Below are 21,112 nucleotides of genomic sequence, written 5' to 3'. Positions count from 1 at the left end.
TTCTAGTGGACCGCAAAACATGAAATGACAGAAATAATAAAACTCATTGTTGAAAACTTCAGAGAGCTACTGTGATATTTATTTACCATCCAACCCGTTTATAAGGTTACATAGAACGGGGTCCTTACTCTTACCCGGGTGGTAGACTCTTGGGAGTTGCAACTCCCGGTCAAGGGTTCATAGAACGGGGTGAAGGGAAAACATAAATATCAGCTCGCTTCGAAACTTTTGCCACTCACAAGAAGTATTTAATGGTGGAAGTTTAATCCTAATTGTGTGGTCCACTTGATCCTTGGATTTGCCTCATTTTTCGTTTCTTATCCTAAAATGGTATGGAAGAATGGATGGACGGCGTAGATAAAACCCATATATCACGGTAGGCCCCTAAAAGCCCTGCGTGAACGGATTATCCTCCTGACTGGGAAGGACGCAATCCACTTCCTAAACAAATAAGAGCATTTCTCTGTCACTGGGAAGGTAAATAATAAGTTTATTACAGTACATACCGGCAAAGATTCCAAGAAAAGAAATAAAACAAAAGACAAATGGCAACAACCCACGTCCTAATAAAGAAGAGGCTTGGGAGAGCTAACCTAGTTCTCTTGCAATATAGAGCAGAGAAAACCCTAACACTCTCCCTCTAACTGAGCAGTACAATTTAATTACTTACATTGAAAAGTGATATTTTGGAACCAGATAAAGAGGAAATTTCTTGTGGACAACAAGACCTGAAACTTCACTCATGTCTATATCTTCCTTTTTTGTGCTACCAGGCAAGGCCCAATCAAACCAATACAGAAGGTTGGCAAGAGCAACTTCAACAGTGAAGATGCCAAATGCCATTCCTGGGCAAATCCTCCTCCCAGCACCAAATGGTATCAATTGAAAATCCTGACCTTTGAAATTAATTGGGTTGTTGGTAAATCTCTCAGGAAGAAACTCATCAGCATTTTCCCATGATTTGGGGTCCCTTCCAATAGCCCATGCATTAATCAGGACCCTTGTTTTTGCAGAGATATGGTAGCCTTGTACTGTCACGCTTCTTGTGGATTCATGTGGAACTAACAAGGGTGCTGGAGGGTGTAATCGTAGTGTCTCCTTGATTATGCATTTCAAGTAGTCCATCTGAGCAAGGTCGTCCTCTTCCACCTTTGCTTTTCTTCCTACCACTCTTCTTACTTCTGTTTGAGCTTTTTCCATCACATCATGTGGATTCTTCATGAGCTCCGCCATGGCCCATTCCAAAATGACCGATGAGGTGTCGGTTCCTCCAACGAACATGTCCTAAGAAGGGCAAAAAAAAAAAAAAAGCGTGTAAGTGATAAAGTAGATCAATCATCCATTAAAAACGAGTAGAGAGCACGGAAATGGAGCAAGTACACATGTACTGTTGGCTGAATAAGCCAGATTTTCACTTTGCTTCAAGATAACAATTTTTTTTTCTTGGCTTTACAAAACCTCTGCACAACTTAGAAAATCTGATTTTTAGGAGGAAGAAAGAGAGAAAAGAGACCAGACAAGAATTAATATATATATATATATATATATATATATATATATATATATATATATATATAAATTTAAAAAAAAAAAACTGATTTCTTTTACTGCTGCTGCTGCTGCACACTTGCTTTTCACTTGCTGTTTTTCTTGCTTCACTTGCTTGCTACAAACAGATTCAAGGTGCCTATTTATAGGCTTTTGAATGTAAGTTGAAAAGACAAAACTGCCCCTATTAGGAGCTTCTAACACTTAAATGTTCCTAGAAAATACACAAGCATTTTCATCTTCCAAGAGCATCTCCATGGGAAGTGTTGTTGTGCTTTGAAAGATGAACAGTCACAGCAATTACTGGGCTTTAGTTTGCAATTCCAACACTCCCCTTCAAGCCAAAACCGGTTTCATTCCGAGCATCGTTTTTAGTCGTTTGAATGCATCTGTCGGCAATGCCTTTGTGAAAATATCCTCCACCTGTTACGTAGTACGACAATACTCTAATTTCATCATTTTCTGCTTCACATGATCTCTCAAAAAATGATATCGGTTATCAATGTGTTTGCTCCTTCCATGCCGCACTGAATTTTTGGCTAGCTCGATTACCAATTTGTTATCCACAAATATGACTGTGGATTCTTCCTGCGGATGCTTCAGCTCCTTTAGCAGGTTTCTCAACCAAATTCCCTCACAAACAGTGGACGATGCTGCCACGTAGTCTGCTTTATATGTGGACAGGGCGACCACACTTTGCTTCTTCAAATTCCATATGAAAGCAATTGTTCTGAGATAGAATACATAGCCAGTGATGCTCTTTCTTTTATCTTGGTCACCTCCCCCAATTACTGTCTGAGTATCCATACAGAATTGCTTCATCATCATATGGATAGAGAAGACCGAATTTCATTGTTCCTTTGACGTACCTGAGGATTCTTTTTGCAGCTAGCCAGTGTGATTCTTTTGGTGCTTCCATGTACCTACTTAGAAGCCCAATAATGTAGACGATATCTGGTCTTGTGATTGTGAGGTACCTTAGGCTTCCAATCAGACTCTTGAACATAGTCGAGCGCTTCTTCCTTCTCCGTCCTTTGTCAATTTTAAGCCCATTGCTACAGGCGTGTTTACGGCATTGCAATCGGCTATTTTGAACTTTTCAAGTAATTCCTTGGCATACTTCTTCTGAGATATATAGATGTCACCATGTAGTTGCTTCACTTCAATGCCCAGAAAAAAGGACATCAGAGCTCCGTCGGTCATCTCGAACTCTTTAAACATGACCTTCTTAAATTCATCAAACATCGGTCGGCTGTTTCCTGTAAATAGCAAATCATCAACATACAAGCATGCTATAAGCATATCGCCATGAACATTCTTCTTGATGTAAACTACATGCTCATATGGACATTGGGCGAAGTCGTTCTCTTGAAGATAGTTGTCAATGCGTGCATTCCAAGCACGTGGAGCTTGTTTCAACCCATAGAGAGCTTTCTTTAGTCGATACACCGTGTGTTCCTTCCCTTGCATAACAAAGCCTTCAGGTTGGTCAACATAAACCTCTTCTTCCATAATTCATTCAAGAATGCGGATTTTACATCCAGTTGATAGATCATCCAACTATGATGGGCTGCAAGCGAGATAATCATCCTCACAATGTCAAGGCGAGCAACAGGAGCGAAGACTTCTTCATAGTCCACCCCGTAACCCTTTGCTACGAGCCTTACCTTGTAGCGATAGATCTCACCATCAGCATTTCGCTTGATCTTGTACACCCATTTTTTTCAAGAGAACTCTTTTTTCCATTAATTTTCGAGACCTTGTACACCCATTTGACACCAATGATTTTCTGGTCATTAGGAAGCATAGTCAGCTCCCATGTGTCATTTTTTTCAATGGCAAGAATTTCTTCTTTCATAGCAATTCTCTAACATTCTTCTTTTATGGCCTCCTGAAATGTCAGAGGCTCATGATCTGCATATAGGCAGAAAAGATTGACCTCTTCAGTTTGCTCATAGATGTCACTTAAGCTTTTCATTTTTATAGGTGCCATGGGTGAGGACAAGCTGGCCGAATTTTGACTTGATGGAGTGCTTTTAGGAGTGATGGAATGTACTCCTGAACATCTGTGTACTGATGATGTGGGCGAAGAAGGTGTTGCGGGCGTTTGCTCTTGACAGTCATGCCTTTCTTCATATTCTTCTATTTCGACTTGAATATCTTTGGTCGATTCTTCATCGTTCCATTTCCAAGCTTCTTCCTCACTAAAGACCACATCTCTACTCACCACTACTTTATTGGTTATGGATTGTAGAGCTTGTAGGCTTTAGATCCTTCACTGTAGCCAATGAAGATGCATTTTTTACCCCGATCATCAAGCTTCCTTCTTCTTACTTCTGGAACTTGAGCGTAGGCAACACTCCTAAAGATCTTTAGGTGCGCCACACTCAGTTTGTAGCCACTCCATGCCTCCTGTGGTGTCATGTTTCTAACGCTCTTGGTTAGACACCGATTGAGTAGGTAGGCAGCACATGCAACTGCCTCTGCCTAGAAGCTCTTTGGCAGACCTTTCTCTTTCAACATGGTCCTCATCATGTCGAGGATGGTGCGGTTCTTCCGTTCCGCAATTCCATTCTGTTGTGGCGTGTAAGCTGCAATATGTTGTTGCTTAATGCCATGTTCCCTACAAAAATCTCGAAATGCATTTGAAATGTACTCTCCACCTCTGTTAGATCTGAGTACTTTAATTTTGTGACCACTTTCAACTTCAACACGAGCTTTGAAACTTTTAAAGATAGTGAAAGTGGAAGATTTTTCTTTGATGCAATACACCCAAAGTCTTCTACTGAAATCATCAATGAAGGTAATAAAGTATTTATTACCTCCAAGAGAGGGTGTTTCAAGTGGTCCACAAATATCAGTGTGAACCAATTGAAGTGGTTCCTTTGCTCTTCTGGACACTCCACTTGGGAAGGAGTTTCTTTATTGCTTGCCGAGTGTGCACACCTCACACTCATGTCTGGAGCTTCAATAGCCGGCAAGCTATGCACCATGCTTGATGAGGACAAGAGTTTAAGGCTACTGGAATGGAGATGCCCAAAGCGAAGATGCCATCTCCATGAATCATTCTTCACAAGTCCATAGAGGCACTTCTCAGTCTTTGTGTTAATATGGAGCGGAAATATGCGATTCTTCACCATTTGGACTTGAGCCACAAGTCTCTTATGAGCATCTCTTATAGAGAGAGAATAGTTCTCCATGTGTATGACATACCCTTTCTCAAGGAGTTGGCCGATACTGAGAATGTTATTTTTCATATTTGGTATGTAATACACATTAGAGATGTAATTTGGCTCACCATTCTTTTGATAGATTTTAATTTTCCTTTGCCTATCACAGGTACCTTTGATGAGTCGTCAAAACTGACGTCGCCATGAACTCCTTCTGTGAGTTCCATGAACAATTCTTTGTTACCACTCATGTGGTTACTTCCACCCGTGTCGAGATACCACACATCTGGCCGTTCACATGCCTTTTCTTGTGTGAGGAGTGTGGAGTCTTCTTGTTCATGGTGTGATGCTTCAACATAGTTGGATCGTTCAACTTGATCCACTTTGCTCCAACACTCAGAGGCATAATGGCCGAATTTTTTGCAATTGTGGCATTAAACGTTCTTTGTGTTTCCACGACCACGTATGAACCGGCCTCTACCATTTCCTCTTCCACGGAAACTGGTGAACTTTTGTTGATTTTGTTGATGGCTTGGATGATATTCACGCCCTCTGCGTCTTGCATGATTGCTAATGCTACAGCCGCCTCATTGTGTATGGTCATTCTTTTGTTCATTTAGAGTCAATTTGAACTCTAAGGCATGTTCAAGCATTGAACTAGCATTCTTTTGCATTCGTTGCTCATGCACTTGCAACGATCTCATCAGTTCTTTAATGGACAGTTTTTCCAAGTCCTTTGATTCTTTGATTGCTACAACTACATGCTCAAACTTGGTTGTGAGAGATCACAATGCTTTTTCCATGACACGTATGTCTTCAACTTTTTCACAATTTCTTTTTAAATTGTTAATAATAACAATTACACGTGAGAAGTAGTTAGAGATACTTTCACCTTCCTTCATGTGCGCCGCTTCGAACTCGGCTCTTAGTGTTTGAAGGTGAACCTGCTTCACTCGATCAACACCCTTGAAGATGGTGCCAAGGGTATCACAAGCTTGCTTGCTTGATGTTGGTTTAGTAATCTTTTCAAAAGTTGATTCATCCAACCCTTGATAGAGGAGGAACAAAGCCTTGTTGTCTTTCTTCCTTTGATTTTTGAAAGCAGTCTTTTCTTCATTGGTAAAGGCGGCTTTTTCCTCCACAGTGGGTTCTACATACCCATCGGTGACGATCTCCCATAGTTCTTGCGACCCGAACAACGCCTTCATTTGGATGCACCGCCTTTCATAGTTGTCTTTTGACAACTTAGGAACCTGTGGCTGGATTGAGCTGGCCATCATTTTTTTTTAAAATTGTTTTTTAAAGAAGGAATGACTGATTTTTTTTTTTAAATGAAGGGAGAGAGAGATGAAATAGAAACAGATTTTTTTTTTTCTTAGCTAGAAGAACTTTTGAAATCTGATTTTTTTTTTTTTCTTTTTTTTGCTGCAAAACTGCTAAAACCTGATTTTATTTTATTTTTGGATAGATTTTTTCTTGAAATCTGATTTTTTTTTGGCTGAAAAAATTGATGGCAACTTCAACTTAGAAAAAAACTTGGCTTTACAATCTGATTTTTTGAACAAATTTTTTTCTTCAGAAAAAATCTGTACTTGGCTGAAAAACCTGCTGGAAAGTTCTTTCGGAAAAATAACTAGGCTCTGATACCAGTTTGTTGGCTGAATAAGCTAGATTTTCACTTTGCTTCAAGGTAACAATTTTTTTCTTGGCTTTACAAAGCCTCTGCACAACTTAGAAAATCTGAATTTTAGGAGGAAGAAAGAGTGAAAAGAAACCAGACAAGAATTTTAAAAAAAAAAAAAATTTTAAAAAGAAAAAAAAAGAAAAAAAAAAACTGATTTCTTTTACTGTTGCTGCTGCTGCACACTTGCTTTTCACTTGCTGTTTTTCTTGCTTCACTTGCTTGTTACAACCGGATACAAGGTGCCCATTTATAAGCTTTTGAATGTAAGTTGAAAGGACAAAACTGCCCCTACTAGGAGCTTCTAACACTTAAATGTTCCTAGAATATACACAAGCATTTTCATCTTCCAAGAGCATCTCCATGGGAAGTGTTGTTATGCTCTGGAAGGTGAAAAGTCATAGCAATTGATGGGCTTTGGTTTGCAATTCCAACATGTACATGGTTTGCCGACCACTTGAGTTGACTCAACCTAGTCAGCCAGGCCATTCATGATCCTTGTCCCTGGATTGGGAAATCCAAGTCTACAAGAATCAGCGTGTGACTCGAATTTGATTTCTCAAGTCCAAGTTTGACTTAGTTGATTAAGGGGCTGTTTGGATGCCGGTAATTCTTTTAGTTATAAAAACATTACACCTGAAGCGAGTTTCAGGTATAATCAATTTATGTGTAATACTCTTTGGCTTTTAAGTTATAATCTATTTACAGGTAAACAGATTGGGTGTTTGGCTAACCTGTAAAGTGTTTACAATGAATAAAGTAAGTATTCGTACTAGAGAGCTTGGGCTGTGAATCTTTCAAAATCTATAAATCACATAAGAAAGACTTGATATTTTTTTTTACTCAGGGCCGTAAGAAAGCATTAAAGCATGCATACACTAAAGCATCCACATAGCTATAAGATGTAATTTGTTTACAATATGTAAAGCCTTTACAGGAAAATACATGCATCCAAACAACTCCTGTAATCAGATTACCTATAATCCATTTACAATTGAAGGACTTTATAGGCATTAGGGGTCATTTGAATGCATGTAAAGTCATTAAGTTATAATCCGATTATAGGTAATCTGATTACATGTATAAGGTGTTTACGGCATGTCCTATTTGGCTTTAAGCTGTAATTTGATTATAGGTAATTAGTTGTCTATGTTTGGATAATTTGAAATTTATTTACAGCTTGTAATTAGATATTCACGCACATAGAGTTTAGAGTGATAAATCTTTTAAAAATAATCAAACAATATATAAAGTCTTCATATAAGATAGATCATTGGGATAAGCCTAATTCAATAAATCGTGTGGCCGATTCCTACGTAAACAAATTATTTAGTGGGCCCCACCAATTCAAATTCCCTTGTTTGATGAGAAACAAGCAGGAAACAAGCAGTGGCGCATTCAGTTATACACAAGGACATCCATGCAATTCATACGGACTACCCTATCATGGATACTTCATTCCCCAAAAATACCTACAATTGAGCAATCTCAACGGTTGGATATTGATTCCTACAGATCAACAGTTAGCCAATGGCTGATCAAACAATCATATAATTAACAAATTTTAAGATGAGGGATTAACCTTTAAAATATATATATATATATATATATATATATATATATATATATATATATATATATATATATATAACCTTGGTCTAAATTTCACACTTGCGCCGGTGTCACACTTTTTTATTTTATTTTATTTTTAAATTTAGGAAACCTGCATTTCATTGCAAAAGGAAGTGTTTACAAGATCATGGCGCTATCGAGCTTTCCCAGGAAAGGAGGACCCAGGGAGGGCAATCATAAAAGCCAGAAAAAATAAAATAAAAAAAATAAAAAATAAAATAAAAAAAAACTGCACAGTAGCTATACACAGATGGAGCCAAAACGAGAAAAACAGCGGGCTGGGTGCTGGGAGCCATCATCTGAGGCAAGCATGATTCCACCTAGACCCACCTTGTCCAGGAAGAGCAGACCTCGAACATGAGAAGGAAGATCTGAGATGTTTCGAAACAGAGAGTTTAACTGTAACTGGCTGGCCAGACGGGCCATCGCTGGTGTAACACCTCTAAAGACTACACAACAAAAGAAATATCAATTTTACTATAAATGGCTCACATTGATTCATTTATAACAGAAATTGATTTAAAACAGTTCAACCTTTCCATTGAAATTGGGGATTTGTGCAAAGAAATTGAAGATTTCATAACACAAATACGATTTGATAGTCACAAAGGAATAGATGAAGATGATAAAAGAAACCATTTTCTTTTTCCTTTTTCACCTCGGTAGTGGCAAAATTAGGGCTGGCAGAGCTCCTCTATGTGCTAGATCTCTGCGTGAAAACAGGTTCGATTCTTAGTATCCTTTGTATGAGAGCTAAATTAGGTCAAAGACAGCCCGCCGAAGCCATTCAAGAAGAAAAGGCAGACCCCTAGATTTTTCTCTGGTTAGAGAGAGAGAGAGAGAGAGAGAGAGAGAGAGAGAGAGAGGTTTGTCTTCTTCTTCTTCTTCTTCTTCTTCGTCTTCTTCTTCTTCCTTCGTTTTGGGTCGCTGTATCCGTTGGAAGATGATCTGCATCATGTTGGACACGACTCCTAAAGCCCAATGGATGAAGAGTTACAAACAAACTAAAACTTACTACAAATAGTAAAAATGAAAATAAAATTGGATGTTGACTGCCGATCTGATGGAATCTCGGTATGGGCAACCTGGCTTAACAGGGTGGGGTGGCTAAAGTAGCTTCTCCTACCCCAAATTCATATATGGCATGTCAGATAACTCATTCCCGTTTGTGAGATACACCTGTTTTAAGGTTCTGACAGTCCAGATCACTTCCACCTCCGGTCGGGCCTTTTCTGGTCCATCTTGGCTATGAAATTATATGCAACCCGCTCTACGGCAAAATGACTAGCCATACATCGGCTTTGTCATTTTAGCCCACACGAAGGAGTTAAAAGGACACTGGGCTTGCAAGGAGGAGGTCATATTTGAGGAACTCCATGCAGCACTGGGGGCCTATGTTTTGAGTGGGTTCATGTTCTTCATTGGTTGTAATGTTTGCCATGAGTTGCATGGATGAAATAAAATTACAGAGTGTATGCTCCATGTATAAATAAAAATAAAAATAATTATGCTGCCTATCTTGCATGCTAATATCACGGGAACCCAACCTGTTGACAGCAAGTAGGCTTACCTTGATTTCATAATATTCACCATGTGTGTGAATGATGGAAAGTTTCCCATCAGTAGGTGTTTGTGTGCACAAACCTACATTTGTGTGCGCCATGGTATCTAAAAACGGTTACCTAATGGCCGTTGCATAATGGTAACAGTGGGACCATCATGTGTTACAGAGCTGTAATGGCCGTTGCATTACAAACAGCCCTGAATGGACTGTTACGGGGCTATTATAGTTTTTTAAATGTCCCTCACAGCCCATGTTACGGCCGCTTTTACCCGTATTGAATACCATGATACGTGTTGAGAGAGAGAGAGAGAGAGAGAGAACCGAGATGATGGCTTTCAGGTTATCTTTGGTGAGACGGACGTTGGCATTGGTATTGAGGTGGAGTAGTATATCCACAAGGTCATTATGCTCACGGTCGTTTCCATCGCTGTTGACATTCGAACGAATGAGATGGTCGTCGATCACTTGATCAAGAAAATCATCCATGCCTTTGGAAACTCTTTTCAATCTCGCATCGAAGCCGCTTAGAACATCAATCCATCCGAATGATGGAAAATAATCTCCTACGCAAAAAGATCCCAAGAGAGCTTCCAATTCCCTTGCCAGATCCATGAATCTATTCTTCCCATTCTCTCCTCCTATATACTTCTTCCCTAAAGCAACTCTTGAGATTATGCCGCTCGACAGGGAGAGAAACATATCAGTCAGATCAACGGCAGAGATCGAATTTGAACCTTTAATCTCCTCGATCATACTCCCAACTTCTTCTTCCCTAATAAACGCGAATGACTGCACTCTCTTACCACTCAAAAGCTCGAGGACGCAGATTTTCCTAATTTGCCTCCAGTACTCCCCATAGGGTGCAAAGGCTAAGTCAGTGCCGCCGTAAAGAAGCTGCCTGGCAGCGTACGGACAAGGCAAAGGCCGGCTTGCGAAAACAAGATCATGGGTTTTCAAGATCTCTTCAGCCATCTCTGCTGATGAAACTACGAGAGTTGGACTGTTCCCCATGTGGAGGAGCATTAGTGGGCCATGTTTCTCAGAAAGCGACCTTAGAGAATAGTGTAGAAGGGAACCAGGCCCACCTAGCTGGTGGAGGTTGCCAATGATCGGAAGCTTGGATGGAGACGGAGGTTGGTTGGATTTATTCCTTCTTCGACCTCCATTGAAAGTAGCCAGGATTAGAAGAACAATGGCTACAGTCAAGAGGAGAAGAGATGGAAAGATAGCCATTGAATGATTGATTGGTTTTCTTCCTTTTCGTCTACCCTCCTATCTGATCCATATATAGGGACGCTGAAGCTGAGTTTCGCTGGGGTAAGCGGATTGGCTGGTGTACCACACACCACCGACCAGGCCATCATAAGGTATGAGTTATATCCAAACCGTCCGTCCACTTGACGCGCTCGTAATAAGGCTTGAGCCGAAAAATGAAACAGATCCAAAAATCAAGTGGACCATACTATAAAAAGACCTACCATTGAAACCCTTTTGAGGGTCACAGAAATTTTGGATTAATCCATATTTGTTTTTCCTCTTCATGATATTTGTTTTCATTCTTAGTCTTTCTCTGTGTGAACTTATGAATAGATTGGATGGAAATTAAACGTTATGATGGCCCTAAGAACGTTTTAATGGTGAGAATCATTTTCACCACTAGTATTTGTGTGTGGTCCACTTGAGCATTGGATATGACTCATTTTCGGGATCAAGATCCAAAATGATATCGCCAAATGGATGAACGTTGTGGATATGATAAATACATCATTAGAGGACATCAGCGTGGGGCTCATATAACTTTGATCTCCTTTTGAACCGTTCGTACAACTAAGCTGGAAGAGCGTCGGTGGTGATACACCAAGCCAATCCACTTCCAACTTTCCAGTGGTGTATGCAAGGCCATGTTTTGTCTATCATAGCCATGGATAGAGGTGGGCATAATTCCGAACCAATTTAGGTCCAGCTAACTTGATCCGACTCGAAGCGAGTCCAGCAGGACTGACTCAATCCAAACCGAATCTTGGCTGGCCTGATCAAATTAGCTATAGTTCCAATTGGGTCACTGGATGCTCACGGGAGGCTTATTTGAAAAGTTTGTTTGATGTTTATGTGATGTTGATGGGAAGCTTGTTTGAAAAGCTTCTGCATTTGAAAGAGATTAAAGCTTTTTCCGGTTAAAATTTATGGACCCGCTGCTATGTATGTATTTGATACATGCCATCCATTCATTTTTCCTGCTCATTTTATGGCATGAGCCCAAAAATGAGGTAAATCCAAAACTTGAGTGGACTACTCTACATGAGACAGGAGAAATTGAACGTTTACCGTTCATTTATTCTTTGGGGCCACAAAAGTTTCGAATCAAGTTGATATTTGTGTTTTTTCTTCATCCATGTCTGTGTGATGCCATGAAGGGGTTTGATGACAGGTACACATCTCTGTGGGCCCTAGGCTCATTTTTACTTTCAAAGGTAGATATTCACAATTCTCTTTGTTTCATATAGTGTGGTCCACTTGAACTTGTATCTGCCTCATTTTTTTGCTCATGCCCTGAAATGGGTACGTAGAACAAATGGACGGCATGGCTCATATACATGTATAACAATGTGACCCACAAATTATACTGCCATAATTTCAATCCATCTGCCCATTATTTTCGCCACGATTTTGGAGAAAATCACATCGTAAATTACTTCTTTTCCAATAGCTTTTTTTTTTTTTCCCTTAATTACAGTTGAAAATAAAAGTCTTGGGATTGCGTATAGCACGCTGAGCGTACTAAGCAAACTCTATGAGGTCCACCATGATTTACATATTTTACCTACTCCATCCATCCATTTCAACAAATAATTGAGGGTCGCAGTCTAAAACCGAAGTATATCCAAATCTCAAGTGGACTTCACCACGGAAACAGTGTGAATTGAAATTCTACCATCAAAAATTTCTTAAGGGCCACGGAACTTTAGGATCAATCTGTTATTTATTTTTTCGCATTCATCCATGTCTGTGTTATCTTATGAATAGGTTAGATGACAAATAAACATCACTATGGGCCCTAACAAGGTTTCAACGGTGGAAGTCATTATTCCCACTGATTCTTATGGTGCGGTCCACTTGAGCTTTGGGCATGCTTCAATTTTCGGCTCAACCACTGAAATAATATGGAAAAACGGATGGACGACATGGATAACCAACACACATTCACAATACGACTAAGTTTACTCAGTCCGATTTCTATTTCTCATATTAAAAAATATATATAGGCCGGCTGTCTGATTTCTATTTCCCATAAGAAATATACGCCAGCCACCTAATTGACCTTTGATTTGACTTACACTAATACTAAGGAAAAAGTTTAAAACTTTCCCTAGCCCACCATGATATATGTGTATGATCCAAACCGTCCATTCATTTTATCAGCTCATTTTAGGCATGAACCGAAAATATAGTCAAATCTAAAGTGCAAGTGGACCACAACACAAGAAACAGGGGATTACTTATGGGCCATAGGAGTTTTGCATCAAGTTGATATTTTTTCCCTTCATCTATATCTGTGTAATCATATAAAGAGGTTGGATCACAAATGCACATCAGTGTGGAATTCACGGATGGCTTCACATTTCAATAATGGACGTCAATATCCCCTTGTTTTCTGCGGTGTGGTCCCCTTGAGCTTATAATCTGCCTAATTTTTTTTTGGCACGGGCCCTAAAATGATCTTATAAAAATCGAGGTATAATTATCTCTATATTTCCTCTCTTCCATGCAATGGGAATAAGTTATAATTACCTATTTACCACAGTTTGAAAACAAACATGCCCAGTAGTCTGCTGGATTACAAAAAAGTGTAGAAGTGGGCCCCACCATGAATCGAGTTGGATTTTTGATCAGTTTGGATCCAATCAGATCGAGTTTCGGTTCGAGTCGGATCGGGTTACTATATAAGATTCAGATTCGCCTGAGTCTACTTGATTCGAACGCGACTGGCATTCGGTTCAGGTCAAGTCGAATCCGACCGAGTTGGACAAGTCAGATCTGCCGGATCGAGTTGGGTCCTACCTAGCTCGAACCATGGAAGCGAATTGGTGTAGGGCCATGTTTTGTGTATCCTAGACATGAAAGCGGATTGGCTAGTGTACCACACACCACCAACCTAGCTAGTGTGGGTATGTGTAATGGGAAGACGAGAGACTCTGAAACTTTACTTTTAAAGGCTAAACTAATGCCTTTCTCTGGACGAAAATATCGTCGCGTTATAAACCCATTTTCTATAATCTTCTCTCCTCTCCTCTTTTGTAAAAATCCATTTTCTATAAAAACCCATATTTTGGATTCTTCTCTCCTCCTCATATAACAATACCCCTCTACCTCAAACCCATTTTCCAGAATCTTTTATCTTCTTCATACAGCAGTACTTATCTACCTAAAATTTATTTTCTAAAATCTTCTCTCTTCTTTATATAAGAATACTATTCTACCAAACCGTTACTTTTTTATCTTTATTTTAGTTTGTCAAGAACGGACGAAAATAATGTCTCTATCGAAGAAAGCACACACTACAGGTATATTTGATCAAATTGCCTTAAACCTAAACTGAAAAAATTTCTTATGGGCCATAAAAGTTTTGGATCAAACTTATATCTACGTTTTCTGTTCATCCATGTCTACGTCATCCTATGAACAGGCTAGATGACAAATAAAACATCATCGTGGGGCCTAGCAAGGTTTCATGTGAAGCTTGCTCAACTTCATGTTAGGCTCGCTCAATTTCATTTGAAGCTCTCTCAAGGGTATTTTCATCTACAAATGTTCCAAAAAGCTGATGGGTAAAAGGTGAGATTTACGGTGAAAAAAAACCTCGAAAGAGAAGCGCTGATCCTCAAGCACCAAGTTGTACAGACAATTCAAAAGAGATTAAAGTTACATGGCCCCACAATAATGTATTTATCATCCTCACACTGATTATCCATTTAGAGGGATCATTTTAGATCTTTCTCCTAAAAATAAGTCATTTCAAAGGCTCAAGTAGACTATTAAAACATTCATAGGGTCCACCATCAAGTTTATTTTCCATGCAAGATGTTCATAAGTTAGAAGTAGAAAATCAATTATTATATTGATTCAAAATTTCTATGGCACCCAAAACGATTCCAATGATAGGCCCTCAATCCATCATTGCTTTAAAAGGTGGTGCACTTGACTTCTAGGTGTCTTACTTTTTGGCTCAAAGAGCTCGGCAATTGGACAAACAAGATCTAGACACTCTACCTGCCACGAGCCAGAAAATCCTACCTTCCTACGTCATCACTTTTTGGCTCAAAGAGCTTGGCAATTGGACAAACAAGATCTGGACACTCTACCTGCCACGAGCCAGAAAATCCTAGCACTATTGCATTAAATGCGTGTGTGATGATGAGTCATCAAGCAAGATTTTCAAGCGGAGGTGCGAGGATATAACTCATACCTCATGATATGGAAGCCAACACACCAGCAAAGCCGGAGGTGTGCCAATTTGCTTCCCCGAGCTATTCATGATATGTCCCGGGCATTGAAGGACGTGTCCAAAAAATAACGGATTGGCTACTCCCCCTGAAACCAGCCAATGGCTGGTGGTTGGTGCTATGTGGGCCACGCCATGATGTATGTGTTTCATCCATGCCATCCATCTGTTTTTACAGATACTTTTACGATACAACTCCAAAAATGAGATATATCCAAGCCTCAAGTGGATCACATTACAGGAAACAGTGTTGAATGAGGGTTGACCATTAAAAACATTTTGGGAGCCATAAAAGTTGTGGATCAAGCTGATATTTATTTTTTCTCTTCATCTGGGCCTGTATGACCTAACCAACATATTGGATTTAAAATAAACAGTATAGCGGGCCATAGGAGGATTTTAATGGTTGATATCCAATCACTATTATTTTCATGTGGTGTGATCCACATGAGATTTATATTCCTCTCATTTTTGTGATCATGATATGGAAGCCAACACACCAGCAAAGCCGGAGGTGTGCCAATTTGCTTCCCCGAGCTATTCATGATATGTCCCGGGCATTGAAGGACGTGTCCAAAAAATATCCTTTCGATTGCTCAACTCTCATCTTTAGTAATTGGCAGACCGTGGTTAAGAAAATATCGACCACAATCCATGTTCAGTGGTAAAAGGCCAAAGATTCATTGACATTATATTTCAATTTGAGATATTTTTGGGGCAACGTCCATCCATAGCCATGGATGTCATATCAATGAGCTGGATAAACCAAACATATATGGGTCCTGTATGTACAAGCTCGGTGCAGGAAGTTTCCCGTGATTTTCTTTTTTTAAAGAGGCGTGTGTAAGGCCCACGCAGTAGATCAACGCAAAGGGAACTTAATGCATGCTTGTAATTTACAATTTGAAAGATGGTCCTCAGAAAGATGGATCTTAGCCATTCATTAATTAGATAGATTTTAGTATAAGAGTATGTGCGCAGATCGGAGTCATTCGTTGGGCATAGGTTAGTGTGGGTTGCAATACTCTGCAACATGCTGTAGATAGATCCTGATATGACCAAGAAAATGGGGTCCACCATGCTTTATATGTAAAATTCACTCCGTTTATAAGGTTTCATTCACCATGAAAGCTGATTGGCTAGTCTACCTCACATCACCAACCTCGCTGGTGTGGGTACGTGTGGTGATAAGACGAGTGCTTACCCTCAAGCTTCATGTTGTATGAACGGTTTAAAGGAGATCAAAGTTACATGGCCCCATGATGATCTATTTATTATATCCACAACCTTCATCCATTTGGCAAGATCATTCTTAAAGCATGAGCCCAAAAATGAGTTATATCCAAAGATCAAGTGGACGACATCACAATTAGCTATGAGGACAATGAATCTCATCATTAAAACATTTGTTGGGCCCACTATAACATTTATTTAATTTTCCATCCAATCAGTTCATGAGGTCATAAAAACCTAGATAAAGAGCAAAAAAAATATCATATTTATCCAAAACTTCTGTGACCCTCAAAAGGATTTCAACGGTGGACGTTCAATCCCCTACCACTTTTTGCAGTGTGGTTCATTTGATCTTTGAATCTTTTTTTTTTTTATATCTCATGATAGGACCCACATAACTTGGTGACGTCAACACCAATGAGGTCGGTGGTGTGGTACAGCGGCCAATCTGCTTCCCCTATTTACACCCATTTTCGGTGCCATAGCATAGCCAACAATCTGCTTCCCCTATTTACACCCATTTTCGGTGCCATAGCATAGCCAATCAAAGATCGCCATGTGTCAATGCCAGATGGCCATAATTGTTATGCTTAAAACATACTCTCATCAAAGAATATCGTCATTTGCATTTCCTTCAATGATATGAATTATGTTGTAATACAAAGGCACGATCCTTTATGCTTACCTCTTAGAGAATGAATTAGCATAGGCCAAGTGGCCATGATTATCATGTCTATTAATAAAGCAACATGCCCATTATTAGTATACGGATTTGTGTATCTTGTTTATCAATCACGTGAGTCTGTGTGTCATGTAATTGATTGAGCCTTTTGAACCTGAAGACTAAAGACACAAGAGGACATAAGCATCAAGAAGCAAAGAACAGGTATATATTGTTCTTGGTGACCTTAACCCTTGACCCAAAACAACCTATTTAACCTCTAGATGATCTTTAGCCTTATAGGTAAACCTTGTTGATCATCCCTTAGCCTTAAAAGCTTAATTGAAACATAATAAATAAGGCTAGAAGAGATACAAAGATTATATGAAATCGTATACCCAAAATAATAGACTTTCGAGTGGTAGTTGATCTTATTGAGCATCCCTCAAGAGGTCTTCGATGACATTAAAGATCCCCTCGATGGAATCGAGTAGGTAACTCAGATCTGCCCAATAGAGCGATCTTTTATCTTAGCTACTCAATGGCATCGAGGACCCATTAAAGGGTCCCCTCGATAACATTGAAGTCCACTTGATGGCATCGGATAGCAGCGTGAAAATTGTCCAGTAATAATTCAGATGGAAATCTTATTTTCTTGATGCCATCGAAGGCACGTCCTATACCCTCAACAGAGCTGTTATATGCCCATTTTTTACCATTAGAGTAGGAACTTGTTATAAAGGGCATTCGATTATTATGCATTTTGATGGGTTTTTGGTACAATAGAATCTTAGGTGATTCCATGATCATATCCATCATCTTACGCCTTTAAACTAATAAGTCATCTTCCTTGAGATTAACACTCTAATGAGAAATCTAACATCTACCTTAAAGATGTACTTGAACTCCACCATTTTCTACAAATTAGACTTGAACCTATAGTAAAATATTTGTCTAAATTGTCTAGAAGAGTCATCTAGGTGAATCCCCTAGGATTATAACCTTCCATTAGTTGTAAGAGATTTATCTAACCTCCTATTACTTTAGTTACCTTAAAGAAGCATTACATATAAGGTGGTTGATTTTGGAGCTGAAGCATTTGCAACGCATTGGCATCATGATCGGGTGAGCAATTGAGGAACATATTCAAGTATGGGAGAGCTTTAAAGAAGCAACTCAAGAATAACTCATCAACGGGTCTTAATTCAACAATTAAGTGTCATTGAGTGAGTTCATACTCTCTTTCCTTGTTTAGGATTGAGGGTAAGAGTTTGTGACCTAAACTTAATAGGTTCTTGTGTAGGATCGAATTCACCGAACATACGTACATACTTGTTAATCTCCGTGGGAGCCTCCGACGATTGTAAATGTATGTCCTTGGACTAAGACTGATGTTGTTGGTTAGTCGATAAAAAACCTAATTAAAGTCTCTTGTGAAAGCCTCTGATGGGAGTGTACGTTAATAGATTTTTATGTAGGACTGAGGTTCGTGGCGAGCCTATAGAAAATCACGTAGAAGATTTTATGGAAGTCAGTCCTTGTATAGGCTTGTAAAGGTTAGAGGTAAACTTGATTTAAAACATCTGATAGTGAAATTCGGTCCACTCATGGGTTGAGGTTTCTGATAGAACAACGCATCAAGAAGATTCCGAAGATTCAAAGATCGAACCGATGTCTAAGAGAACCCAACTACAAATTGGACCCAAATTGGGATAAACAAACACATCTTATCTTCGTACATCAATCAGAATTGAGAGAATGGGAGAACTAGATACAAAATCCAGTTCGACCAATATATAATCGAAGGTATGGGAGATTTTGATGTGATGGATCTTATCCATCTACTCTAACCAGCACTTCAAACTATTTAGGTGATCTAATAGGATTTTGTGGATGAGTGATGTCCCTTCCGGATCAAACCATGAGGTTTCTGGAATCTAATTGTGGACATCCCAAGAAATTTTGGTGGTCCCAAGCTTGATCTTTAGTGGGCCATGAAGATCTCCGCAGCGGATCAGTTGTGAGAAGAGATCTAAGAAGCAAGGGAGTTCGAACATGACTGAAGTTTTTTTTTCCAAATCCAAGTCTCTAGTTCCAGAATAATCAAAGGGATTCCAATATCCTAGAACAACAACGTGAGCATGAAGGATTCATAAGTAACAAGAAAACCCTAGCAAGGATTTCACTACCTCGATAGTCTATAAAAGGAGAAATCAAAGAAGAGTTCGACACCCTACACCGAACACATCAACTTATCTTTTACTTATATTTTCCCAGTGTAGCTTAGCTTAGTTTACATAGCTGCTACCTAGTGGCTCCCACTACAGTACTTTAACAGTAAAAGTAATATTTCTGCAACCTTAAGTTATAGATTGTGATCATCTAAGTTTCGATTTAACTAATCACACCCAACTCGATCGTTTGTTCCAATAGACGTATCAGGTATTTATCATTTTTTTTTTAATTTATTCATTTGGTTGTCTCATAAATTATCAATTGTAATGAACATCATTTCCAAATATTAATGAAATCAGCAACATTCTACCTCCTTTAATTTGAATGTGTATTTTAAACATCATTTGAAAATTATTTTAAACTTAAAGTGTTTGTGAAAGAACAAATCCTTAAGTCCAGAGACTTATATCTATTATCAAAAGGCAAAAGTACTCATTCGAAATGATTAACCTCCTTTCCTTTTAACTAATCGCTTGAACAGAGCACAATATTGGTGGCTGAGAAGAGTCTTAATCATGTATATGGTCTCCAATTTGTTCATCTTGGAGAAGGAGACACTAACAATTCAATTAACCTTTGAGTCAGGCAGACTTTAGCATGCCCACACATCCTACTCACACATACGTGCGTTAAATCTTGGCCCTTGCTCACACATGCAGCCTAATCTGATTGAATTGAGTGCAACACTATTTCTATCATGCCTGGTGAGACCTAAAAAAGTTCATTACACTTCTCAATAGAATAAGATTCTTTCAAATTTGAAAAGGGCAAGTTTTTGCAGTCGACGTTGCAGAAGAACAATTAGATGTGGAGCCAGAAGAACCCATAATCGATGTTGAAGTAGGGTAATCTTCTTAGCAAATTTCTGCTGACTTTACTACATTCCTCAACTTAATTGTGAGACATATGTAACATATGTATATCACAGCTTGAGATAAGTGAGAAATCAACCCAGAGTCTCATCGCAAGACTCGAGGCCATGAATAGACGTTCTCCTCTACTTCATCCCATTAGACACGAGGAGGGACAACCTACTGAGCTCTCAGCTAAAGCCAGTTAGATTAAATCCCAAGGTCATCCTTTACCACCACCATTGGTGATTAGGAATGACCGAGATGTTCATTTTGTGGGAGAGCGAGAGTACAGAGGCCTTAAATGACTCCTATCCTTTTTTTTAGCTGGTGTGTTTTCTCTCCAAATGGGCTATCTTTTTTTATAGGATTTGAGCATGTATAGGGGTTCATGATCAAACCCAAGGGTTTACAACTCCAAGTATAAAGCTATGATGTAGTAATTTCAGGCTTTACCCATGTGATTGAGCATTTGGGGAACTACATGGAGTGGACACAAAGGAGTTCTCGGGTGAGATGGGATGAAACTCTTCTATTGAGAGGATGAACTATTGTCATGAAGCTGCCATCTCCAACAATCTTTGGATGCCTAATTAGGTCGCTGCACAGCTGGATGGCTTCTTCTTCTCCATCAACATAATGGGTGATTTTAAATCAAGAGGTTTTTCTCTCTACATTGGGAATATCTCCTTTGACACCAACAGGGAAGACCTAAACCGCATTTTCGGGAAATACGGTAAGCTCTATGATGTTTCATCCCCTAGAATGAGAAATCCAACCGACCGAGAGGGTTCACATTCGTCAAATTCCTATACGCAGCAGATGCTTATCTAGCAATGGGCATTCTTACTAGAAGATTGGTGGATGGAAGGGCTCTGAAGGTGGAAATGGCTAACCCTAGAAGGAACAATCAGTCTCCCATCCCACCCCCACCATGATCTACATCCACCCTCAAGATCCAAGGCCAGCAGGCCAGTCTTTCCTCAACGCAACAGTGGCAAAGATCCCCATCCTCCCTAGCAGGCTCCACAGATCTA

General features: G+C 39.4%; 1 protein-coding gene across 1 annotated transcript; it reads right to left on the bottom strand.

Moving 5' to 3' along the window:
- Positions 1 to 386: 386 nt before the first annotated feature.
- LOC131219437 (cytochrome P450 71A1-like) lies at positions 387 to 10,858 on the bottom strand. Its single transcript, XM_058214570.1, has 2 exons — positions 9,917 to 10,858; positions 387 to 1,284 (listed from the first exon to the last, which is right to left on the bottom strand). The coding sequence occupies exons 1-2, from the start codon at positions 10,826 to 10,828 to the stop codon at positions 667 to 669; spliced, it is 1,530 nt and encodes a 509-aa protein (XP_058070553.1). The 5' UTR covers positions 10,829 to 10,858; the 3' UTR covers positions 387 to 666.
- Positions 10,859 to 21,112: the final 10,254 nt, after the last annotated feature.

This window comes from Magnolia sinica, chromosome 11 (assembly GCF_029962835.1).
Source record: "Magnolia sinica isolate HGM2019 chromosome 11, MsV1, whole genome shotgun sequence".
In the NCBI taxonomy this organism is placed as follows: domain Eukaryota; kingdom Viridiplantae; phylum Streptophyta; class Magnoliopsida; order Magnoliales; family Magnoliaceae; genus Magnolia; species Magnolia sinica.
The sequence above is the reverse complement of the archived record's forward strand: the minus strand, read 5'-3'. Positions and strand labels throughout refer to the sequence as shown.